Source organism: Trichechus manatus, unplaced genomic scaffold, assembly GCF_000243295.1.
Source record: "Trichechus manatus latirostris isolate Lorelei unplaced genomic scaffold, TriManLat1.0 scaffold00127, whole genome shotgun sequence".
NCBI classification, from domain to species: domain Eukaryota; kingdom Metazoa; phylum Chordata; class Mammalia; order Sirenia; family Trichechidae; genus Trichechus; species Trichechus manatus.
Genome location: NW_004444063.1, coordinates 206,842 through 234,461, shown reverse-complemented (window position 1 = coordinate 234,461; position 27,620 = coordinate 206,842). Strand labels below are relative to the sequence as shown.

The following is a 27,620-nucleotide window of genomic DNA, read 5'->3' as shown; positions in this document are numbered from 1 at the left end:
TGTTGTGTTCACCATTCAAAGCAAAAAACACAAATTTTCCATCTTGAATACAAACAAATAGTTGTTTCCATAGATACCAGCTCATAGTAACCAATTAGACATAAATGAGTATTTCCCAAAGTCTGCATGTATTACATCTGACATTATAAACTTCAAGCTAGTTAAGACTACAGGGTGTCAGAGCAAGAAGACTTGAACAATTATGTCCTGCAAGCCTCATTTTACATTTCCAGAAACTCAGGTCCAGGGAGATCAATAGGCATATTTCTTTCTCCCCCCAATACACCTAAAATCCCAATTTATTTAAGATTTGTAATATCTTTAATAGAAATTGCTGCATCAAACCAGCTTATTTAGTGAGCACTATTTAACATTTATCCTTCAAGGTAACGCTGAATAAGAACAAGCCATCTTATGTATAAGAATCACAATAAACTATAAACTATAAGAACTGGTCCTAGGCTAAAAACTATGCACAGCGAACATATTTAATCACTCCCAAGAATTGAAATGTACTTGGCAGTCCTGCCGGGCTTTTCAGGGTCCTGATCCCAAATCTCAACTGTCACTGCAATGGAGGTTGCAGAAATTCTAGTGAATGGAAAGTTCTGGTTGATAGAACATGAGTGAGCCAGACTCACTGTGGGAGGTGGTTATCAGATACCTCCCAAGGAAAACACTCTCACTTTGGAAATGCCAATGGTCATTTATTTTAGGGAGATTAGTCAGACCATGCAAAGACTATCTGATTTCTAAGGAAGGAAATTTCACTCCTAGCACTAACAGGGTGATTTTTAAATACATATGTAATGCTATCTCTTTCATATAGATGATTCTGATTCCACCAGTATGACTGTAGCCTGGGCAGTTTTCCAAAGATTGGGAATGAAGGCATGTTAGTCCATCCTCATGGATATGACAACTACCCTATGTCTGAGAGCCATTAGGTACCAGAGTCTGGCCAGGGAAAGGGGCAGTCGGTGAACAGAACAGAAATTTCAGCCCACATGGTGGATCAAGGCCCTAGCCCCAGCCTCAGGACGACATAAGCATTAGAATCTCCACTGAGGGTGAAAATCACAGTAGAGGAACAACCTGGGCTTTACACACTTTTTCCATCAGGTAAGAGTAGAGTGTGTATCCAAACCCTCTTCCATGACCGGTATGCTGGGCAGAAGGCAGGCCCAGCCAGTCGGTCCCTCGGGCCAGGGCAGGAAGCGAGAGTCTCTCTTACCCTGGTGCGTGGGGCCGCAGGGCTAACACCAAGAGTTCATCCGAAGGAGCATGTCGAGGTCGAGCCAGAAGACTTGTCCAAGCAGGTTCCTGAGCAACAGGTGCTCTAGGCACGTACTGACAGCCAAGGTGCAGAGACAACAGGGGCCTGAGACCAGGAAACGTGGGGGCAAGGCCCAGAGGGAAAGAGGAGCCGGGAAAATGGGCTTTAGAGTTACACTTCTGAGTTCAAATATCAGCCCAGTCACTTAATAGCTTATAAGCTTTATTCTCATTATCTGTCACATCAGGATAATAGGATGTTTTTCATACCAGTATCAAGAGGCTTAAGAGATATAAAGCACTTGGCATAGTGTTTGATAAATAGTACAAGTAAATAATTGTTAACTTCTATCATTAGATCAACACCATCATCATATTATTACTTAAAGCAGTTCCTAAAAAACAGACTCCCAATAAATGGTAGAAAAGGGGACTTATGAACCTGATAATGGGAGGGTGTTTGCCACTAATTCCAGGGATGATGGTGGGGTTTTTTCAGGCCCCAGGATTTTTGCCGGGGTGGAGGCTGGATCCATTTAGAGGACCAAGATGAAAGTGCCTATCCAGGGGCCTGGCCCAGGTGACAGGTCATCCTACCTACTGTGCCAACAGACTGCTCACAACACCGAGCACAGCACAACTCAGGAGAAAGCTGCCCACTTCTAGCCAAAATGGCTTTTGAGAGTCATTTTAAAGAGGTGGATAAAGACGTCAACTGAACTGGAATGACAGTGAAAAGTGCCAGGTTCTGCACATTTCCAAAGGGTTCATTTGCATATTCCTGGAACCTCATTTCTATATTGCCATCTTTGGAACAGGGAAACGTAGGAGTGTTCTGAGTGACTGGGAGACAGTCTCTGGTCGTCCATAGCAACCAAGCCCCAGGGAAAGTGCTGGGTGGTGAATGTGTGGGAGCCAAGATTATGCCATTAGCTGTTCCATCTTGAGTGTGTCAGTATGATCTGTGCATATGCAGCTCAGGAAAAAACATCCTTATTAGCCTGTTCAGCTAGCTCAAAGCTGTCATATTCCTTTCAAGGAAGGGACTTGGCTACATATTCACTGCTGAGTTTTGCTGAGAATACTGCAAATCTCTCTCCATCACTGTGTTTTGAAAGTTTGCTCTGTCAGTAGCCTATCTGGACTAGATTCACGAAAGCCCAAACTAGCCTGCCTTTAGAATTCCTGAGGTTGCTTCTCCAGCTACCTCAATTATCCCCTCAATTTCTCCTATTCCTCCACTTATTTGGCCATTTACATGTTTCTATTTTACTTTCTCAGAGTGATATCTTAAAATTAAAAATCACCAAAGGGCCAGAATCAGGTTTCTTTCTACACAGTATCCACCTGAAATTTTTTTATGAAATTTGGAAGCAGTAGAACAGTTAAAGAGCACAGACTCTGGATGGAGTCAGTCACCCTGGACACAAATCTCAGCTTAGCCATTTATTAGCTGTGTTTTAAGATATGTCCACAAATTTTTTGATACTCCTCCACTCAAGACATGGGACTTAATTCCCCTCCCCATGAATGTGGGCTAGACTTGGTGACTTGCTTCTAGCAAATAAAATACCGTATAAATGATGGGGCATTACTTCCGAGATTAGGTTATAAAAAGACTGCAGCTTCAGTCTTGGGTACGCTCTCTTACTCTCTTGCTCTTGAATCATTCACTCTGGGAGAAGCCAGCTGCCATGTCATGAGGACGCCCTAGGGAGAAGAAAGCCAGCTACCTTGTCACGAGCATGCACAGGTAGCCTATAGAGATGCCTACATGGCAAGAAACTTGAGACGTGCCAGAAACCACAGAAGTGAGTTTGGAATCAGATCCTCTCCAAAACAAGCCTTGAGATGACTATAGCCCCAGTCAACAGCTTGGCTGCAATTTTATGAGCTATCCTAAGCTGGAATGACCCAGCTAAGCCACTCCCAGATTCCTAACTCACAGAAACTGTGAGATAATAAATGTTTGCCGTATTAAGCCACCAAGTTTAGGGTAATTCATTATGCAGCAATAGATAACTAATACATGATGAGTAGATGACATAAGCCAAGAACCAATTTCCTAATCTGTAAAATGGGGTAATTACAATTATAAAAATCCTATGAGATAATAAATGTAAATCACTCAGCCCAGTGCTTTGCATATGGTAAGTCCTCAGTAATTGGGATCTGCTATTATCATCATGGAGCCCTGGTGGCACAGTGGTTAAGAGCTCAGGTTGCTAACCAAAAGGTCGGCAGTTCGAATCTCCCAGCCAGTCCTTGGAAACCCTATAGGGCAGTTCTACTCTATCCTATAGGGTTGCTATGAGTCGGAATTGACAGGAAAGCAGCAGGGTTTTTTTAAATTATCATCATTGTGGGGGTTGGTATTGTGTAGTGGTTAGAAGTATAGGCTTTGAGTCTGCCAGACCTAAACTCAAGTCCTAGTGCTGTCACTTACGAGCTGTGAAGCTATGGGCAAATCACTCAATCTCACTGAATCTCAGTCTTCTGTAACATTAAAGCTTCCAGAGTTGTTATGAAGACAAAATAGGATAATGTACATAAATTGCTTAGCCTAAAACACAAGGAGGCTACTCAGTAATTGGTTGTCATTACTGTTGTTTTTAATAACAATCGTACATGTATCATCATCAATGACTTTGGTGATAAGGACAGTGACCCAGAGAAGAAACAAGGCACAAAATACAAATTACTCTAATTGTTCATCAGAGGTGTGAGCCAGTTCTCTCCTGCAGTCATATAAACCAGTTTCTGTATGTTCATCCTCACAGACAATTTACTTTTGGCCTTGGAGACTCAGTTCAGGCTTCAGGTCCTGCAGAAAGCTTTCCCTCACTCCTCATCCCTCTCAGCCCTCCCAGAACATCTTACCCATACCCCATTGTGGCACTTTCACGCTGCATTGCATTGTCTTTTTACATCTGTCTCCCCTCCCCCTAGTCTGGGAGTCTCTTGGGGCAGGGACCAGGTCATATGAGCCTTTATGGCCCCAGCACATAGCCCAAACAAACAAAAACAAAAAACAAAAAACAAACCCATTGTTGTCGAGTCTTCCGACTTATCGCAACCCTATAGGACAGAGTAGAACTGTCCCATAGGGTTTCCAAGGAGCTGCTGGTAGGTTGGAACTGCCGGCCTTTTGGTTAGCAGCCGTAGCTCTTAACCACTGTGCCACCAGGGCTCTGAGCACATAGCCCAGTGCCTGGCAATTAGTGATTTCTCTATGAAAGTATGTTGGGTGAATGAATTAATGAATTAATGCATTCATGATCATTTATAGTTTATTGCTTTTTTAAAAAAAAAAAAAATCAAAGTGCCTCATAACCCTTCTAACTCACAGGAACATTCAATATTGGACTTTAGGGCTGAACCAAATGTTGCAGGGTCGATCTATATTAGTGATAACAGGAGGATATAAAGTGGGACATAAATCCTCACTACATGCATGTGAAAACACGTGTGAATGCTGACAAGCACTGGGGAAAAAAACTAGGTGTGATATAAACAGAACTATATCCCCATGAGGTTATTTCTTCTTTAAAAATATGCTTCTTTCATTCAGGAAAATTTTTACTAATGCCCACCCTGCGCCAGGGTCTGATCTGTGTGCTGAGGACACCAATGAATGATGCCTGCGATCATGAAACCTACAAGTAAGCAGGTAAGTAAGAGAACCCTAAATACCTGCCCGTAGTGTCAGCCTGGGTACTCAGTAATCTCCTGAAGCTACTGTCTCTGTTTTCCAGAAACAAGTAAAACCTTCCACCCCTAGACCTTTCCTTCTTCATTAAATAAGCGTTCTCACCAATTGTATTTCTACATTTAGCAATAAGCTATTAGAAATTAGAATTTTTAAAGTATCATTTACAATAGCATCAAAAACTGAAATATCTGAGGACAAATTTAACAGAAAATGTTCAAGACCCATAAAACTGAAAATTGTAAAAGACTGTTGAGAGAAATTAAAGACCTGAATAAATGGAGAGATATACTGTGTTCATGAATCAGTATTATTAACAGTACTGATTTAGTATTATTAAGATGTCTATTTCTCCCCTGCCCAGTGATTTATAGATTCAACACAATCCACAGTCCCCATGGGCTTTCTTATAGAAATTGACAAACAGATTTTAAAATTTATGTGGAAATGTGAAAAATCTAGAATATTCAAAACAACTTTGACGAAGAACAAAATTGGAGGTCTCACACTACCTGATTTGAAGACTTACTATAAAGCTAGTAATCAAGGCAACATGGCCTTGGTGTAAAGATAGACAAATAGATAAATGGAACAGAATAGGGTCTAGAAATAGACCCATACATATATAGTCAATTATTTACAACAAAGATGTCAAGGTGATTTGGTGGAGAAAGGATAATCTTTCTAGGAAATGATACGGAGTAAGTGGATATCCAAATGTAAAATAAATTAACCTTGACACTTTATGTACCACATTTAGAAAAAAAAAAATCATCCTAGAATGGATCACAGACCTAAATATAAAACCTGAAACTTTAAAACTTCTAGAAGAAAGTATAGGAGAAAAATTTTGTGACCTTAGATTAGGCAAAGATTTTTTAGCTTGAACATAAAACATACAGATCATAGCAGAAAAAAAATTGATAAACCAAACTTCATTAAAATTAAAATTTTCTGCTCTTCCAAAGACACTGCTAAGAAAATGAAATGACGGACACAAATTGGGAGAAAGCATTTGCAAAATATATATCTGATACAAAGACATATCCAGAATACATAAAACAAAAGGTCTTACAACTCAACCAGAGTTACATGGGCAAAAAATTTGAACAGACATTTCACCCAAGAAAAGTATGGATGGCAAATAAAGCACTTGAAAAGATGCTCAACATCAATAATCATTAGAGAAATGCAAATTAAAGCTACAGTGAGGTACCACCACACTCTACTAGAATGTCTAAAATCTAACAAACTAGACGATATGAAGTGCTGATAAGACTGTGGAATAACTAACAGTTTGGTAATTTCTAATAAAATCAAACATATACTTATCATACAACTTGGCAATTCCACTCCAAGGTATTTACCCGAGAGAAATTAAAACATACGTCTTCACAAAGACCTATCGTTCACAGCAGCTTTATTTGTAATAGCTCAAAACTGGAAACAATCTAAATGTCCATCAACTAGTGAACAAATAAACAAATTGTGGTACATCCATAAAATGGACTACTACTCAGCAATAAAAAGGAATGAATTCCTGACATATGCAACAACATGGATACACCTCAAAAGCATTATGCTAAGAGAAAGAAGTCAAACTCAAAAGACTATATACTGTATGATTCTATTTATATGACATTCTGGAAAATGCAAAGCTATAGCGGTAGGTTCAAATCACTGGTTGCCGGGGCCTGGGGGCAGAAGAAGGAGACTGACTACAAAGGGGAACAAAGGAAATTTTTGGAGTGATTAAAATATTCTATATTTTGACTGGAGTGGTGGTTACATGGTATATGCATTTATCAAAACTCATCAAATTATATCCCTAGAAAGTGAATTTTAATGCGAGTAAATTTTTATACCTCAATAAATCTGAAATTAAATTTCATCTGCCACCAAAACCTGTTCCGTGGGAGGAAATTTAATATAAAAGATTAAGCATAGATTTTGGAGTAGGACAGACCTCAGTTCACACTCCAGCTCTGCACTTAATGGCTGTGTAAGTGGCCAAGTTACTTAACTTCTCTAAGCCTCTGAGTTGGGATACAAATAATACCTAGCTATTACTGTGAGTGGAAACCTTAGTGGTGTAGTGGTTAAGTGCTACAGCTGCTAACCAGAAGATCGGCAGTTCAAATCCACCAGGTGCTCCTTGGAAACTCTATGGGGCAGTTCTACTCTGTCTTATAGGGTTACTGTGAGTTGGAATTGACTTGATGGCAATGGGTTATTACCGTGAATTAAGCTGCTGCAAAAGATCTCTTTAAAGTTTTAAAAAGCAAAGATAGGCACTTAAAGGACTAAGGTGTACCTGACCCAAGCCATGGTGTTTTCAATCACCTCATATGCATGTGGGAGCTGGGTGATGAATAAGGAAGGCCAAAGAAGAATTGATGCCTTTGAATTATGGTGTTGGCGAAGAATATTGAATATACCACGGGCTGCCAAAGGAACAAAAAAATCTGTCTTGGAAGAAGTACAGCCAGATGTTCATTAGAAGCAAGGATGGTGAAACTTGTCTCACAGACTTTGGACATGTTATCATGAGGGACCAGTCTCTGGAGAAGGACATCATGCTTGGTAAAGGAGAAGGTCAGTGGAAAAGAGAAAGACCCTCAAGGAGATGAACTGACACAGTGGCTGCAACAATGGTCTCAAGCATAACGATTGTGAGGATGGCACAGGACAGGGTAGTATTTTGTTCTACTGTACACAGGATCACTAAGAGTTGGAAGCAACTTGTGGGCACCTAACAACAACAACATTATTATGAAGATTTAGTGATACAATCTAGTGATCATTGCCCTTAGCACACCCCAATTCCTCAAACCCCCAGTGGTGATTGCTTATTAAATTTAACTGCCCAAACACTGATGATAGAGGTATAGTTTGAGAAGGAGGTTTGACAATATAACCTTAAATCACTCAAGGATTAAAAACAGGAGAACAATGAGGCCAAGAGCAGAGATGACTTTTTTTCCTTCCTTCAACAGATTCAAAGGAAGCCATGGTTCTAGTTGCCTGCAGGAGGCTAGGTGCCCAGGAGTGTAAACATTTTTCACTCTGAAAACAAATGTCCTAAGGAGTAGCAGTGATAAGGGGTTGACCTTGGTCTCCTGAAACAAGGGCTGGCCTCCTTCTCAATTAGTATAGATTCAATACCCGGAAGGTTGGGAAGGACTCCCAGCTTGCTTAGTCCAGGCTTTTGGTTTTGATTTTTAAAGCCGTCTTTTTATGGATAGATGTGGCAAGAGCTAGATGTGGAATCTAGAAAGGAAAGGTCACTGGGTATGGTCTTCATACGAAGAACCTGGGTCAGCTTAGCTCCAGAATACATTTATGAGAGAATACATTTATAACCTGACACTGTGTAGGATTAGAATCACCGTTTCCTCAGGGAAAAGAGGAATATGGCTCATGTCCGTCAAGGTCACAGAGACAAGTGAGAAGGCCTGCTGAAAACCCAGGGATGTAAAGGCTCCTCCATACAAAACAATAGCGCGCCTTAGAATCACATTCTCAAGGCACAGAGCTTGTGGGAATTTAGATGATAATGAAGGTGGCATTAAAATCAATGGAGAGAAAGGGATTGATTACTCAATAAAATAACTTTGGGGCAACTAGCTCATCATCTGCAATACAAATAAAGCTGAATCCCTACCCTTACATATTACACCAAGATAAAGTCTAAGTGGATCAAAGATTCAAATGTAAAACACAAAAATTACAAAAGTACTTGGAGAAAATTTTTTTTAAAAGTAATCTCAGTGTAGGGAAAACCTTTCTAAGCATGATGCAAAACTCAAGCTACAAAGCAGGACATAGATCAATTTGACTATTTAAAGAAAAGTTTTTTTCAAAATTCAAGATTGTTATAAACAAGTTAAAAGGCAAACGGCATACCAAGGAAAAAATATTTGAAATACATATAATAAAGACCTAACTTCTTTAATGTACCCTTAAGAACCCTTAAAAGCCATTAATAAAAAAAATGTACAGCCCAATATAAGAATGAACAAAGGGTATGAACAGAGAATTCTCCGAAAAAAGAAACACAAATACCAATAATTATATGAAACCAAGATCAAACTCACTCATAAATAAAGAAATGCAAAATAAAACAAGATGCCATCTTTTACCAAACTGGCAACTATTTATAAGTCTAATACCTATTGTTGGCAAAAGTGTGAAGAAAACAGGTGCTTTCCTCTACTAGTAGTTGCTGTTACGTGTTAGGTGCTGTCGAGTCGGTTCCGACTCATAGCGACCCGATGTACAACAGAACGAAACAGTGCCCAGTCCTGCACCATCCTCACAATTGTTGCTATATTTGAGCCCATTGTTGCGCCCACTGTGTCAATCTATCTCCCTGAGGGTCCTTCTCTTTTTCGCTGACCCTCCACTTTACCAAGCATGATGTTCTTCTCCAGGGACTGATCCCTCCTGATCACATGTCCAAAGTATGTGAGACGTAGTCTCGCCATCCTTGCTTCTAAGGAGCATTCTGGCTGTACTTCTTCCGAGACAGATTTGTTTGTTCCTCTGGCAGTCCATGGTATATTCAACATTCTTCATCAACACCATAATTCAAGTGCATCAATTCTTCTTCTTTATTCATTGTCCAGCTTTCACATGTGTATGAGGCAACTGAAAATACCATGGCTTGGGTCAGGTGCACCTTTAGAGGAAGTGTAAAAAGGTGCACTCTTCCTGGAAGCATATATAGAACTCTCTAAAAATGGTAACCGCATATACCTTTTCCACTTTTAAGAATTTATCCTAAGGAGGTAATTGCATAAATATACAAAGATGTACATACAAGGATATTTGACACACAGTGTTTATAATATCAAAAACCTCAAAATTACTACAGAGCCTATCAATAGAGGATTGTTAAATAAATGATGATACATAGATACAGTTGAATACCATGCACCCATCACAATTAAAATACTGATTTCTATCCTGATAACATAGAAATTGGTCTATAGCACATGGTTGAGTAGGGGGAAAAGATTTCAATCTGTATAGCAAGTTCCCATTTATCTAAAAGTGTATATTTTTATCTATTTTTGAATAATTGCACACAGATATGTCTGGAGTGCACTGAATCACCAAAACGGTAGAAGTGATTGCCCCTGGGTGGAGGTATTTCAGTGAATTTTACTTTCTTATTTCAAACTTGCAGTATCTTTTTAACAATCTACAATGAGTATATATTTCTGTGATTAAATAAAGCTGTTATTTTCACTTTGAAAAATATAAAGAAGTTTCACTGCAATATTTCAACAAAAGGCATCAGCATGTAGTAAGGCAAATGGCCAGCCAGAGCAAGGCCCTTTCTTAATGCAGGTGCACAGTGTAATCAGCACTAGGCAACTCCAGGCAGACAGGTATACGCTTTCAGGTTTAAAAGGTGAAGCCGGACACAGGATGGTACGAATTCAGAGAATAGGTTTAGAGGGTGAAAAAGTCTCAGTTCAAACCCTGGTTCTACCACATAAGCTATGTTGACCTTGGACAAGTTACTTAACCTTTCTGAACTTCCATTTTCTCATTTATAGAACTAGAATGACAACTGTCCCAACCTGATAGGTTGTTGAGAAGATTAGTTAAAATATGCATGTGATACCATCCACACAGTGCTTGGCACATAACACTTGTTGCCATTGAGTTGATTCTGACTCATAGTGACCCTATAGGGCAGAGTAGAACTGCCCTGTGGGGTTTCCAAGGAGTGGCTAGTGGATTTGAACTGCCGACTTTATGGTTAGTAGCTGTACCTTTTAACTGCTTGTATTATCTGGGGAAATTTGTAACATCCATTTACATTGCAACCACTATACTCTAAATGATCCAGGGTCATGGAGTAGAGTGGGGAAAAAGGACGGCACAGCTCAGAGAATCCCAGTATCTAGTCTTGGACAACCACTTGCTTCTCTACCCTTGTGAAAGCCTTCCTGGGAGCGGCAGGCAAGGAGTGTGGCAGCCAGCCGGAAAGAGGAGGAGAAGGAGGACAGAGCAAGTGCTAAATAATTCCCTGATGCGGCCTACTGTGTAGTTAATGGGCCTACACGACTCATTCTCTCCTCCCACCTTTCCTGCTGAGTTGGCTGGGACCTTCCCCCAGACACCAGCACATAAGGATCCTAGAAAGACTACTCGAGTGCCAAGCCAGAAAGGACTTTGGAGATCATCTAGTACAGCACCTTTCGTTCTGCAGAAAAGGGAACTAACCGAAGACCAGAGAGGGGAGGAGACTTGCAAAGAATGGAGGCAGCCAGTACCCTGCGTAAACGCGATGGTAGGGTCCCTTTCTATGATCATCCCTCCCTTCCTCTAGCTGCACCTTCACAAGTTCCCATTTCCCCATTTCCTTCCCCTCTTCCATTACCTGTCCGACTCCTTGAGGCCCCTTTTCTCCTCTGGCAGCCCTAATTGTCTTTTATGGCTCTGTGGTGAGGGAAGGAACCAGACTGACTTGAAGAATGGCCTAGAAGAATTGATGTAGCTACCACTAAGTAAGATCAATACAGCCATTTTCAGCTTCCAATAGAGATAGAGCCCAAATCATGGTATGAAAAAGAAGGAGGGAGAGGGAAGAGCTCTTAGTTACTCTCAAACCTCCCTGAGGACACTGGAGGTTACCTTGAAACTCGTAGGAAAGGAACACCCCAGAAGAGAGAGGTACCAGCAGATTCAAGAAGAACCAGCAGACTCCGTCTCCTAGGTCCTAAATGCAACCATGATGCAGGCAGCCATCCACTCTCCCAGGACAGACTCCTGACTCTTGGCAGTGACTGGGCTGGAGCTTACCTTGGGCAGGCTGACTGGGGTCCTGGGCTTGGTCCTTGGGTTCTTAATCAAGAGCCTCTGATCCAGAGGAAGCAGATGGTATTTCATGGCCTCGATGAGGAAGTCCTTACAGGTGTTGTTATTCTTTATCAAAGCTTCTTCTTCAACCGTCTGGAGATAATAACCCACAGGTGATCTCCTGGAGCAGCGCTCAACCACATTTCTCAAACTCTCTCCCTGGACTGAGTCATCCCTGCACTCCAACACTCATTTATTCCCACACCACATCATCTCAGACCCCAAGAGAAAGGTCCACAGAATTTCTCATGCTCACTTCCTGCATTTCAAGAGCACAGTGGAGTAAGCAATCAAGCTCTGGCATCAAAAGGATTCAAATCACAGCCCTACCACTTAACTCCACTGATCCTCAGTTTCCTCTACTGCAAACTGGTATGTTAAAAGTATCCACAACCTCAATGATTTTGTTACTTAACAACATTGGTTTGAGGCTTAAATGAGATTATGAAAAATAAAGCTAATTAGTTGTCCTGAGAGCCTCTTCTCACATTCCTCCTGGTTTGAATGTATTATAATGTTTAGGAAAAATCATCAGACACTTGAGAGAGGGAGAGGGGGAGAGAGAAGAGAATAGAAGGGGAGTGGAGAAGGGAGAGGGGAAGGAGGAAGAGAGAGATGGAGAACCATAGGCCAACTTCTGGAGGCATTAGGTAAAATAAAGTGGTCAAAGATAGGATTCGTGTCTATTTTGTTGCAGTGAAAGTCTCAGGACAGAAGACTGGCCAGTGAGGCTCTCCTAACAGAATGGTAACATCAGAGCAGATAGAATATCCTGCACAGAAGTCCCACCTATTAACCTCATCTTGGACCCATTTCAACTGGGACTATGGCTTCTTCACGTTTGTATTCCAGAGCAAGACCTACATAGGTGCTCAGGAAGCATGAGGCTAAATGTTTCATTAGCAAGACCATGGTCTTGTCTGGTGCTCTTGGGTCCTCACCTGCCACTAGGAGTGAAAGTACATCCAGGGCCATTGCCTGCTGGGCACTGCTAGGGTTGGAAGGGAAAGAGGGATGGGCAAGACAGGGCTTCTGTCACCTCTGTGCTTCTCCAGACATGAGCTCCAGGGACACTTTACTTCCTTGGGAGGTTTTTTTTTTCTCTCTCCCACAGGGGAACTGAGTCAGGTTGAGCCAAATCACAAACTTTTAGAATTAGTTAAAAAATAAAAAGGGTAGGAGAGGATCTAGGGAGGAAGGAGAAATGTATGAGCAGCTACTTCTCCAAAATAACTCAATCAGCTTGAATTAACAGCTGGCCCCAGAAGTCAGGGCAGTGTTGGTGCAGGTCCGCCAAGAGCTTCCCTTCTCTCTCTCCTGCACCGCCATCAGTCATCCTCAGTGGGTTATACTAATTGCACGTTTCAAGGTCAAATGAGTGTTAATGAAACATCTTCTAGAAGTGTTCGCCCTCAGGGTCCTGGTTTTTAAAAAAGCTCTTTTATAAAAAAGGATCCCATACAACAGTTCTCCTATCCATTGCCTTGAACGCTCTTCTTCCCCAGATCTAAATCTTACTTTGCCATAATAACCCAGGAGCAGTTTCTGATGTCTTTGTTAAGTTTCCGTTGCGGACACCTGATGGAGGTTGTGACTAGAGGGATCTCTAAGGTCCCTTGAACTTTCTCTGAAAGCGAGGACCTGCAGGCCAGCCTCCCTCACTGTAGAAGTGAGACTGAGTTAGAGACCAGACACCTCCCTCCACCTCAGGATAGTAAAAGGTTTCCCTCAGGACAGAATAAGGTTTGACTGACGCTGAGCTCAGGCAGTTTCAGACCCAAGGCTTAAAGAAAATTTTCTGCAGGAAGGATATGCTACCACCAGGTGGCAGTAGTGTCATACAAAGTGTAAACTGCAGGGCAGGCACCAAGACTTAAAAGTGCATCTCAGCACCTGACAAGAGGACTAGACATTCCAATAACATTTCACTGACCCCTGAGGCCTGTGGTCAACAGTGTCACGAGCTAAAGACTTTGTAAGTGCTGGTGAGGATGTGAGGATACTGTGTCTCCCACTATTACCAATACTAGCAGTAGTCGCAAAACAGTTGTAATATCAGCTAAAATGCACTGAATTCTTATGGGTTTTACATGGATTATCTCATTTTATCCTCGCACAATCCTCTAACAGCAGGTGCTCTTTTTATCAGGTGAGAAAACTGAGGTTTAGAGAGGTTAAGTATTTACCCAGCGTGATATGGATGGGAAGTGACAGAGCTACTCTCTTATCCTTGCATCACACCTTCCAGTCCTTCCAGAGACTCCTTGGGGACAGCTGAGGGCTGGCCTATGCCTCAGTGTTTTGTTTTGTCCATATACCAACGTTTATCCTCTGTTTCCCTGTAAGAGTATCTAACACCATTTACTGCACAAAGTCAGTCATGTAAGGAGTAAACAGGACAGAGAGTATAAAAGGTGACAGCCAGCTTAGTGGAAGCGTTTGCTATAGATCCAGACTTGGATTTGAGTCCTGACTTTGCCTCTTACTAGCTCCATACCTCCATAAGCCTCAAGGCCCAAATGTGTTAAAAGGGGTTATAATCTTTGCCTCACAGTGCTGTTATGAAGATTAAATGAGGAAACACGTGGCACCACAGGGACACCCCATAAATCTTGATTTTTCTTTCCTTTCTCAGAGGAAGTAGAAGCAGTATGTATTCCAGGCACCTGTGATGAGCTGGTTTTTACATTCCTGACTTGGGCTCCAAGCTGGCCTAAATCTAGGCAAAAAGGGAGCAAAAATGGTCCTTCTTGCTTTGGCTGCTACAATAAGAGCAGATAACTTATATTGAACATTTGACGTACCAAGCTCCATACTAAACACTTGACTTGCATACTTACTTCCTTTGGTGCCCACAACAACCCTGTTGGGCTCTATTAGTTTACCCATTTTATAGAGGAAAATGAAGCTTGAAAAAGTTAAATAAGAACTCATAGCTAATAAGTAGCAGAACAGGGACTGAAACTTAAGTGCTGTATTCTCAAACCTATGCTCTTAAACTTTACACTACCACATCTCAGACCTAAGCTGGTAGGTTGGTATCCTCAACCCAGACCAAAGTATTCATAAAACTCCTCAACCACTCCATACAGCCAGGCTGCCCACTGCTACTCCTAGAGCCCTGGATGAACAGGGAAGTGTTTGGTTCTTCACACAGCACTCACCTGGACTAGGTAATCCCTAGGTAAGAGAGGGAGACGAACATGCTCCATCAGCTTTGCCATGTGCTCTAAACGAGTTTCTTTCTCATAATTGATCCAGGAAATCACAGCTTCAAACACCTACAGAGGAAAAACCACACAAGTGACTTCAGCAAAGAAATCAAAGTTTTCAAAGAACCTCCTCAATCTGTAAAAAGCAAAAAAAAAAAAAAAAAAAAGCTACAAGTCATTCACAAAAGTGTTTAACCTAAGGTTCAATATTTAAAAATAAATAAACAGAAGGGATTTGTTTATCAGCTGGTCTCAGAGAGTGATCATACATACACACACACACACAAATATTATGATAAGCCTGCTATCCCAAATGTAGAATCATTATAGTTTACTGCAAAATAAGAATCATTTCCAATTGTTACTTAAGGATAGAAATACAGAGCAGCAACTGTGAATCAAATTTTACACAGATTACTCAAGAGGATCAGAAGCCCTGGTTACAGTGTTCCCCTGTTTCCTAATTTATCTTCCAGGTACAATTAATGTAGAATAAAAAACAGTAAGAGTATCCCTCCCAAAGTTGACTACAATGGTGAATGTGACACTGAATATCAGAGAATGGCAAACATTTCACCTTGGGTTTAACTTCTCCTTTGAGAAGAGATTCCATTTCTATACAAATCAAAACTGGAGAACTTGGAACCAAAAGGGAAGAACTAAGGTTTGATGTACACTTTGCTCAATGATAAGTGTGAATTCAAAATCTGCACCACTATATATACATGAACAGACAAAACTCAGTATTAGCAAGGATGTGGGGAAATCAGCACTGTTTGTGGAAACTTAACACAGCTTCTTAAAAAGGGATAAGAGAACTAGGATGGCTAAGATAAACAAAAAACAAAAAACAGAAATACCAAATGTTGGTGAGGATGTGGGGAAACTGGAACCCTTATCCATTGCTGGGAGCCCTGGTGGCATAGTGGTTAAGAGCTCGGCTGCTAACCAAAAGGTCAGCAGTTCAAATCCACCAGCTGTTCCTTGGAAACCCTATGGGGCAGTTCTACTCTTTCCTATAGGGCTGCTATGAATCAGAATCAGCTCAATGGCAATGGGTTTTTATCCACTGCTGGTGGGAATGCAAAATGGTACAGCCGTTGTGGAAAACAGTGTGGCAGTTCCTCAAAAACTAAAAATAGAACTACCATATTACCCAGCAATTCCATTCCTAGGTATATACCCAAGGGACTTAAAAGCAGCAACACGAACAGACATATGTACACCAATGTTCACTGCAGCACTATTCACAATAGCTAAAAGGTAGAAACAACCTAAATGTCCATCAATAGATGAATGGATAAACAAAATATGGTGCATACATACAATGGAATACTACTCAGCCAGAAAGAGAAATGAAGTCTTGACACACGCTACAACATGGATGGAGTATGAAGACATTATGCTAAAAGAAATAAATCAGTCACTGTCTTAGTTATCTAGTGCTGCTGTAACAGGAATACCACAAGTGGATGGCTTTAACAAAAATAAGTTTATTCTCCATCAATCTTTCCCTGGACTAGGAGCTTCTCTGTGCAGGAACCCCGGGTCCAAAGGACACACTGTGCTCCCAGCACTGCTTTCTTGGTGGTATGAGATCCCCTTGTCTCTCTGTTCACGTCACTGTTTTATGTCCCAGAAGAAATCAGCTAAAGACAGAATCCAGTCCTGCAGATTGAGTCCTGCCTCATCAACACGTCTGCCGCCCATTTCCCCTCATTAACATCATAGAGGCAGGATTTACAACACATAGGAAAATCACTTCAGATGACAAAATGGTGGACAATCACATGATACTGGGAATCATGGCCCAGCCAAATTGATACACACATTTTTGGGGGACACAATTCAATCCATGACAGTCACAAAAGGACAAACACTGTATGATCACTTATATACAAAACAAGAACAAACAAATGTATAGAGACCAAAGTGTATTAGTGGTTACCAGGGGCTGGAGGTAGGGGGAAAGGAGGGGTATTGTTTATGGAGCACTGAGTTTCAGTTTACAGTGATGGAAAAATTGCATTGATTAACAGTAAGTTTGCACAGCTGATTAATCTAATTGTTGTCAATAAGTTGTACAACTGTAAAAAAGAATTGGAAAAGTTGTGTGATAGATATATTTACAACAACAACAACAAAAAGAGTAGCTGCTGAGGCTGCTTATGTACAACCAAATATCTCATGGGATTTGGTTCTTTGGTTTGGAGGTTTAGGGTCATGGTTTCATGGGACTTCCAAGTTAATTGGCCTAATGTCATGTCATGTTTAGTGATTCTGTTCTACCTCCTAGCTTGTTGTGTAGTGCCTGGGGTCTTAAAAGCTTGCAAGCGGCCATCCAAGGTACAACAATTGGTCTGTATTCACCTGGAGCAACAAAAGAAGAACGAGAGCCAGGAATAAGAGGGGGAAATGGAATGTGTGGCTAATTGCCTCCATGAACAACTGCCTCCTTTGCCGTGAGACCAGAAGAACTAGATGGTGCCCAGCTACCATTACTGAACATTTTGATCAAAGATTCTATAGAAGAATCCTGATCAAAATGAGGAATATACAGAATTTCAAATTCTCATGGAATCCAGACTTTCTGGAGCCATGGAGGCTGGATGAATCCCCAGAACTATTGCCCTGAGATAATCATTAAGCCCTAAACCTTAAACCAAAAATATCCTCTGAAGTCTTCTTAAAACCAAACAATAGTTTAGCTTAACTAGTAAAGAATGTCTGCCTTGAGCATTGTGCTCTTTTAAGAACTATCTATATGGGATCAAACCGACAACAGCAACTCGAAAGATTAAGTAGCTAACTTAGGGGCCGTGAGTTTATGTTAATCAGAGAGGAGTAACTAGGAAATAGAGGGTGAGAATGGTTGCACAACTTGAAGAATGTAATCAATGTTACTGAATTGTACATAAAGAAATTGTTGAATTGGTGTATGTTCTGCTGTTTATATTCTACAACAACAAAAATAAAATAAATAAATTTAATTTAATTTAAAAGGAGAGGGAGAATTTAACAATATCGATAAAAAAAAATTTAAATGTTCATGCCCTTTAGCCCGGCAATACACTTCTAGGCCTCTAGCCTACAAAAATACTCATATAAATGTGAAAGGATATGCATGTTTGTTGCCACATTGTTGTAACAGGGGAGGGAAAAACAAAGAAACAACCTAAAGACCATGAATGGGGAAATTATTAAATAAATAGTATCCATACCATGGGATATTTGCAGCTGTTCAAAAGAATAAAACAAAACACTTCCTCATGCCAGAAAGCAAGAAAGTGCTCAAAGATTAAAGGGGATATGTCAAAATGACACAGAGCCAACCTGAAGGGGTTTCATTACCAAACTTCAGGACAATTTAAACAGCAAAAGAATAATGAAATCAGATCAGCTTCTGCTTCTCGGGGGTAGGGGGATTTAAGAAAAGAAATTCTAAGGGAAGGGGCACCAACGAAACTTTTTTTGATAATAGATAAGTTCTATATCTTATTAGGGGTGCAGACTATACGGATATATTTGTCAAAACTAATCAAACTGTACACTTAATATCTGCACATTTCACTGTATGTAAATATTTTCAGGAACTATATATCCAGTAAGGGTCTAATATCCAAAATATATAAAAACTTCTACAACTTAAAAACAGGAAGACAAACAACCCAATCAAGAAATGGGCATAGGACTTAAACAGACATTTCACCAAAGCGGATATTCAAATGGACAACAAGCTCATGAAAACATGCTCAATGTCATTAGCCATTAAGGAAATGCAAATCAAAACCACAACGAGACACCATTAGATATCATTCCCATTAGAACGGCAATGATAGAGAAAAAAACAGAAAACAAGAGGTGTTGGAAAGGAATGTGGAGAAATTGAAACCCTCATCCATTGCTGGTAGGAATGCAAAACGATATAGCCTCTGTGGAAAACAGTTTGGCAATTCTTCAAAAGGTTGAACATGGAATGACCATATGATCCAGCAATCCCAATTCTAGATAAATACCCCAAAGAAATGAAAGCAGGAACATAAACAGAAACTTGTACACCAATGTTCATTGCAGCGCTGTTCACAATAGCCAAAAGGTGGAAACAACTTAAATACTTATCAACAAAATGTGGTACATACATACAATGGAATATTACTCAGCCACGAAGAGAAATGAAGTCCTGATAAATGCTACAACATGGATGAATCCTGAAAATATCATGGTGAGCAAAATCAGTCAGTCACAAAAGGACAAATACTGTATGATCTCTCTTCTATAAAAGAAGCAAACATGTAGAAACCAAAGCTTATCAGTGGTTACGGGGAGGTGGGGGAGGGAAGTTTTTGCTTAGGGGGCACTGAGTATATGTTAATTGTGGTAAAATAATTAGGAAAAGACAGGAATAGGGGTTGCACAACATGAATAGTGTAATCAATGTCAGTGAATTGTACATGTAGGGACAGTTGAATTGCGGATGGTTTGCTGTATATATTTTCACCACAAAAAATAGAACAGAAGGAAAGAAAGAGAGAGAAAGACAGCTATAAATGACTTTTTTGGGACTATTAGGAAAATCTGAATGAGGACGATATCTTATATAATATTATTGTACCAATGTTAAATTTCTTTGGTATAATAATAGTTTTATGGTTAGAAAAAAGAATGTCCTTGTTCTTAGGAGTTGTGTGCTAAAATATTTAGGATGAAGTGTCATAGTGTCTGTGATTTACTTTCAAATGGTTCAGAAAAAAAAAAGATTAAATCTGTAGAGAAAGGAAAAGCAAATAAGGCAAAAATGTTAACAGCTAGTGAATCTAGGTGAAAGGTTTATGAGTGTTCATTATACTATTCTTTCAGCTTTACTATAGGTTTAAATTTTTTCAAAATGAAAAAGTAGAAGAGAGAAGAAAGTAAAATTTAAGGGAAAAAGGAAAAACACCACAACAAAATTTATAATATGGCATAAAGTTGAAATAAAAACTATATCTGCCAGGAGAGAAAAAAGACTAATTTTTTAACCTAACTATATTTTTGTATGTGTGTTGATATGTTAATGATGCTTTGCTCCTAAAACTTTGGGTTACTGGGCATAATTCGAATTAGGAAAGGGAAAAGAAGCAAAGGAGAGGGGAAGAGTAGGTATAATTTGCTCCCATTTCCACATCAAATAATCTATATATGTACAAACACACACACACACACTTCCTTCCCCAATGCTTAGATTCTCCGTCTAGTGCATTTTTCTTTATTATAAACTCTTACAGAGCTATGTCCTTCATCGTCATGGCATTATTTTGTGAATAACTGTGTGTTCTTCCACTAGCCCTTATGTTCAATAAGAACAGGGACCTTGTCTTTTTTGCTGGCACATGATATGCACTCAAATACTTTTTTAATGAATAAATGAACAAATGAGTTCAAATAAGCATGTAAGAAGGCAAGTGGAACCTGCCCAGGCTGGAGCAGAGAGCAAGGCTGGGGAAAGAGGGGCTGGAATCTGGGCAGGTTGGGCAGAGCCAGGACACTGCGCAAACGCTGATGGTGAAGTCTGGCTTTGCTGGCTTAGGTGGTGGGCAGCCACAATCCCATTCTGCCTCGCATTGTGGTTATCCATACCTCTTTCTATTCCCCTTTACTAGACCGTGAACTTTCGCAGGGTAGAAAGTGTACCTGCTCTTTCTCTGAACCTCCTTCCTCCCGTGATGCCTAGCACAATGCCAGGCACCGAGCAGACGGTTGGTTAATCAAGCTTTGCTGAAGAAGGAACTGCAAGTTCTTGAGTAGGCAGGATTTGGCAGTGATAGAACCAAGTTCACAATCTTCCCCATCAGCCAGCTTAGTCTTTGTTATAAGCTAAAAGCAAGCCGAGTCTAACAAGGTCGATATTTAACCTTATCTTTATTTTTGGCTTGACTTGTCTAACTGGTTCCGCTTAGCTGCACTGTTTACCTACTCAGCTGTGAAAGCCACAGCACTCAGCAACAACAGCGACCTTCTCAGCAGCTACAGAAGGCCAAGTATTTTTTTCATTTAGACTTTATGCTTGAAAAATAAACAAGCAAATAAACTCCCAACCAGCTTTAGCCTTCAATGTACTGAAAATCATTCCCAAGCCCCTTCCATCAAGAGAGTGGCCAAGGCAAAAGAGTAACAAATAACAGCAGCAGCAGCTAGTACTTATCATGTGCCAGGTCCTGGGCCACACTCTTCATAGACATCATCTCCCCAACTTCTTACCATAACCCCATGAGTAGATACTGCTACCTCTTATTAAGTGACTTGCCCAAGTACCAGAGCTAGAAAGAAGCAGAGCTGGGTTCATGCTCTTACTCACTGTTCTTAACTGTCTCTCAAATGTCTATAGCAGTGGTTGGCAAACTAGAGCCCACAGCCAAATCCAGTCTGCCACCCGTTTTTGTAAATAAAGTTTTATTGGAACACAGCCACGCTCATTTGTTTCCATATTGTCTCTGATTGCTTTTGTACTACGAGGGTGGAGTTGAGTTGAGACTATATGGCCCACAAAGACCAAAACATTTACCATATGGCCCCTTATAGGAAAAGTTTATCCTCCCTGGTCTATAATGTTTAAGCAGAGACCCTGGCCTTTCAATCACGGGACAGGGGTGATGTCTTCTTTGGTGAAAATACATCTCATGGGTCTCACAATGAAATGATCAGCTGCTCACAAAGCATGCCTAGGGTTTCACTTTTAAACAAAGAACAACATCATTTCCTCATTGCTTCATGCCCCAGAATTAATTTCTTGGGTGCTATGAGGTTGCTATGTGGAAATGAGTTGGAGAAAAGCAGATTTCATAGTTCCCAGTTCAGCTCACCACACTTCAGACGCAAGCACAAGCCTAGGCCAGAGAATACCAGATGAAGCTGATCCTTCTACCCACCCCTCAGGCTAGACAGGCAGCCAAGCCGGACTGGACCTGCACATCCCAAGTGAAGTGGAGAGCCCTGGGGCATTTACCTCTGTTTTCAAAATGTGTTTTCAAAATGAGAACCAAGAAAGGAGACTCAAGGTAAAGTAGTCAAGGCAGTTGAGTTGGTAAGAGGAGAGGTCCAATTAGGTGTGGTTCTCAGCAAAGCATAGGAGGGGAAAAGGAAGTCTATTTTAACAACATCGGGGTAAAACTAGATTCCTGCATGTGCATGTAATTTGTTACTCGGGATTTGTTACTTTATCAACAACAACAGGCGGCGTGCCAACCATTCTACATGCCTAGTCTCTTTTAATCCACCAAAAAACTATGAAGTAGATATTACTGTTCATATTTTACAATTGGGGAAACAGCCTCAGAGAGGGTAAGCAGTGAATCTGGAATGTGAACTTGCCTCTAACTCCAAAAACCTAAGTTCTAATGTTACATAATGTTGTATCTCAAAGGCACAATTAATTGAACAACCTGGGCAGACTGCTGATTTGTGAAAGTAATTTTACATCATTGTCACACACAACACAAGGGACAGCTGGGAGCAGTGGTGAACTGAAGCTCATTGTGCATGTCTCTTCCCAACTCAGTGTCCAGTGACATTACAATGGTAGCTTGCAATCAGCCTTAGTGGAAATAGTTACAGCATGGAAATCAGCAAATGTTACAATTGCGGCCCCTAAAAAATTTTTGGAGAGCCGGTTATTAAACGTTTACCAGCACACCATTGCTGGGAGGTTTCCTGGTCTGAAGGCTCCCCAGACTCTAGGAAGCCTATCCACTTGCATTCACCTTTCTGACAGTACCATCATTGTAATGTTCTTATACAGCACTTTAAAAAAATTTCTTTCTTACAGTTGTTTCATTTCAGGCTCACAGATAGTCAGTCATTCACAAAACGAGAAAGGAAAGCAGAGATTGGCAAGGCGTTTGCCTGACATTATCCACGTAAGTGGCGACAGAGCAACAATTAGAATCACTGACTTTCAACCCACGCTTTCATGGCGTCCTGTACATATTCTTCACGGTACATTTCACAGTGTGTAGCTGCACGTTTATTTGTGTAGATATTTGATAAATGTTTGTTCTCCCCCATTTGATTCCAAGTTCTATGACGGCAGGGGCCTTATGTTTATTTGTTCACCAGTGTCTCTCCTGTGACGAAAACACTGTCTGTCACATAGCAAACATTCAATAAATATTTCTTGAGAGCATTAGTGGATTTATGAAAATTATGAATGAATGGGTGCATGGTTCTCTTCTTACAACAGTACACTGCCAGATAACTGACTTCAGATAAACAAAAATGATAATAAACCTAAAACGGTGATATCGCTAGCCTGGAAATTGTTCTTCAGCTTTCTACTACTGCCTATAGCCAGTAAAAAGACTTTCACTATGATTCTGCAAAGAATAAGGAAAAGGAAAGCAGCACAGTGGTCTGATGGACATGCCTGCAGGGTAGGTGTGTCTGCAAAACTACTTCAGTGACACTAATCTTACCAATGATGGGAGCGTGGTGTAGGGATGGAGAATGCCTTCCGTTTGATATGGTGGACTGAGCTGACTTGAAAGGAGTCTTCTATAGTTTCAAACACATGAAAAGGATGTATTAAAAGAATAAAAAAGGATTTGAGCAATACTCAAAAGCAAATGCTCAAGTGCTTTAAATGAGAGGGAATTCAAGTCACGGAGCTCAAGGGAGGCTTAAGCCAAAATGGCTCACAGGCCCATATGATTCAGATGTGGGCTTTAATGGCTGAGGGCTGGTGTCCCATTGAGTAGACTGTCTAGGTCACAGACTCCTTGTGGACAGCATTGCCCCAGCTATACAATTGCAACTAAATGAACTGTTTGACCATCTACTATGGGAAGGGGGAAGTAAGCTTGTCATCTTCTGTGGGCTGGGGGTGTGGTGGGGAGACTGCATCTTCAAGAAATCTGAACCCCAGGCTTATGCCACATACAGATGTGGGGTTTGAACTGACATTATCCTGGTGGTATAGGGACATCCAAGCCCAAAATTAATACACAAACTATTTCCAAACCAGTAAACCCACCCTAGAGGGGCATTTCCACAGCCCAAAGCAATCCAGATTCCCATGGACATAACATCCTCTGAAAATGAATTTACATTCAAATTAGAAATCACTAAGGAAATGAATTGTCAAAATGAAAATCAACAGATGCAGTAAATAGTAGAATTTTTGGGGCTACCAAAGAAAGGTGACCTCAAGACTATTCTCCGTAATGTGTTTCTCAGACTACTAGAGGCAGAAGACATTCTATGGTAAAGGGGTTCGGGGGCCAAATGAGCCTGGGGAACACATTATACCACATTCCTCGAGTCCCTTTAGAGATTCACAAAACTCATTAACATGTAAAAGCTCTTACAAGTCATGCAGTAAAGAAACTTGGTTTTTTACTGAACACCTATAAACATCTCACAATATCATGGTTTCATGGGACACAGTTGGGCAAATGCTGACCTAGAGAAGAAAGCTCTCACTCCTTAACCCGCTCCACAGACTCCTACTCCACTCTCATCTTCATCTTCCACTCAACCAAAACTAAACCCATTGCTATTGGGCTGATTCCGACTCTTAGTGACCCTATAGGACAGGGTAGAACTGCTCCACATGGTTTCCAAGGCTGTAAATCTTCACGGAGGCAGACTGTCACATCTTTCTCCCGCAGAGTGGTGGGTTCAAACTGTTAAACTTTCGGTTGTTAGCAGCCGAGTGCTTAAACATTGTGCCACGAGGGCTCCTTCATCTCCCACTATCCCCCATCAAACACCTTTGATTCTCATCACACAGATTACTTTTCCCCCCAAGTAAATAAGTTCCTCCAAACTTCCATGTCTTTATTTGTACAATTCCTTCAACCTGAACTGCTTTCCAAAATCCTATTTTCATTCTTCAAGTCTTGGCTCAAATATCCTCTTTTCCATGAGACCTTCCCCACCCAACAACTTGTAATAAAATACTCCAGGGCACTTTCCTTGAACCTTGATTATAGGCAATTACCTCTCTTGGCCACATATTATAGATGTATGTTTTTGGTTTTTCTGTCCACCAAACTGTGAGCTCTTGAATAGTAATGAATAGGTATCACTCATCTGTGTCCCCACCAAGATGGGGGTACATTTTTAATTAAAAAGCAGGGGCTTGAGAGGCAGATACATCCAGTTTCAAATCACACAGCAATCAATTGTTAACAAGTTGTGTCACCTCTCTGAACCTCAGTTGCCTCTTCTGTAAAACAGAGACAATAATCTCCACCTTGTAAATTGTGAGAATTAGAAATGATACACTCAACATTTTGCTGAGCAAAAGAAGCCTCACACAAAAGTGTACACACAGCATTCTTCCATTTCTATAGAGTTCGAAAATTGCCAAAACTGAAGGATAGTATGAGAAGTCATGACAGTAGTTGCCCTTCTTAGGGTGCAGGGTAGTGAGTGATTGGAAGAGAGTTCTGGGGTTTTGTTTCTTGATCTGGGTGCTAGCTGTGTGGGTGTTTCACCTTGTGGAAAGCTGAGCTGTACCATTTTTATTTGTTCTCTTCTCTGTGAACATACTTCAATACAAACTTTACATGTAAAATGTATCTGGAGAACACTTAGTAGTTGGGGTAGTTTTTTTTGGTCAGAGGGCTGTGTGTTCTGCTCATAGATATTTACTGAACTGCACTCTCCAAAGCAGAACAGTAAAAAGAGTAACACTAAGGCAGAGGCCCAGGCCAGATCATTGTCTGCAGGCTAAGAAGGTGGCAACTCTAACCACTGACCTCAGAGTAAGGCAGGGCAGCCAACCGCTCAGCCTGGGCAGTAGAGTATGCCTGCCCAGTCACCTGATGATGCTTCAGTAGCAGTCACTCGAACCCAGTCTACCAGCCGCTCTACAGGCTGCATCCCACAACCAAAGCTGGCTGGAGGGGCTAGAAATTAAGACAGGAGGGCTTTTGGGAGACAGAGGCCCAATCCGTTCCAGAAGACGAGATATAAGAATTCAGCCCCTGAAATACATTTTTAGGAGGCAAGAGCATATGAAAAAAATATGATGATGCAGACAGAAACTCACCTGTAGTTCTCATTGTAACACACACTTGACACGAATCTAATTTTTTTGAGAGGCCTAACCAATTTCTTCCTGACCTGTATCTAAAATGTGGGCCATTTCCCCACTAATACTCACTCATCGCTATGTCTGAAATGCCTCAGTTACATTTCATAAGAAGACATGGAATTTTTGAGAAGTAGAAACATATTTACCAGCTGAAAAAGCAAAGGTCAGAGAAGTCCAGCAACTTGTTCAGTCTAACGGCAAAACTGCGCTAGAACTCAGAAGTCATATATCTCTTTCTTAGTGTGTGTGAGTGATTCCCAGAGGTTGTTCACCCTGTCCCTGGATCACTTAACTGTCCATCGCCAGAGCCGAACTTTGGGTCTCAAACGAGAACACACTAAACAGGCTGTCTGCTCACAGACTTAGCTCTGTGCCCAACCCCTCCCATGCTGAAGAATCAGATGGCTGGGAGGGGCTCGCTCCTCTGTGTCTTGGGTCTATCTTCAAGGGGGTGGTGGGAACAAAGTTCCTACCCAAAGAACTAGTGATTTTGTGATCACCACCATATCTTTTTGTCCTCTCTCAAGTAACAGAAATTTTAAAACAAAAACCACATAAAGGAAAATCAAGAGAGAAAAGGGCAAAGACTCGCGCCCTCCCCTGGCCTCTAGCTCTCACATCTGTTCGTATTCTCTGGACAAAAATTTAAATTAATCCCATAACCTCAGCTGGCTCAGTGCAGAGTTCAGCCCCAGTCTGCCTCTTCAACTCTCTCAAACGATATCTGCTGAGCGCCCTCCAATGTGCCTCCCAGGCACTGTGTCAGGCACCGTGTGTGATACAAAGGTAACTAAGACAACTCACAGTCCTCAAGGAGTTTTGACTACATACAGTGGAGGAGACAAGGCATGGGCAAAAGCAAGTGATGCTGGAGGAAGAACAATATCTGAACTCTGGGAGAAGTCCAGACAGGGCTGGGGTTCTGGAGACGCTGGGGATGCTGGGGAGCAAGAGGTCACTACCACTCTCAGCCCTGCTAGGCACAGGGCCCCAGGTTGCTCCAACAACCCAGGCCTATATGGACTCTGTGAACAGCTTCATCTTAAGGAAAGCCCACTCAACAGTTACTACTACTACAACTAATAATAATAGCAGCAATAGTAATAGTACTTACAGTAATGAGTACTTCCTATATGCTAAGCACCTTTCATGTATCATCTCATTTCATCTTCAAAACAATTCTCTGAGTAGATTCTACATTATCATTATCCCCCTTATACAGATAAGATAACTGAGGTGTAGGGAGTTTCTTTCATTCATTCATTAAACATATGATTTTTCACTATCTACCATGAGCCTGATACCACTCTAGCAATGACCACAAGACAGATTAAGTCCCTGACTATATGGTGCTTACATTCTGGTGGGAGGTAAATAATTTGCCCAAGGTCATTCAACTTGTTTACGTAGTAGAGCCAGGATTCAACCTCAGCTACTCTAATGGCAGTGCTATACTTTTTTTTTTTTTTTTTTT

The 27,620-nt window shown here is 41.0% G+C and overlaps 1 protein-coding gene across 1 annotated transcript in view; it reads right to left on the bottom strand.

The window, feature by feature from the left end:
• Positions 1–27,620, bottom strand: part of KLHL3 (kelch like family member 3) — a 119,007-nt gene that overhangs the window by 24,129 nt on the left and 67,258 nt on the right. The window contains exons 7-8 of the mRNA XM_004384689.1: positions 15,025–15,141; positions 11,804–11,953 (exon numbers count right to left, since the gene is read on the bottom strand). Coding sequence (XP_004384746.1) covers positions 11,804–11,953; positions 15,025–15,141 — 267 coding nt within the window. The remainder of the gene's footprint in view (positions 1–11,803; positions 11,954–15,024; positions 15,142–27,620) is intronic.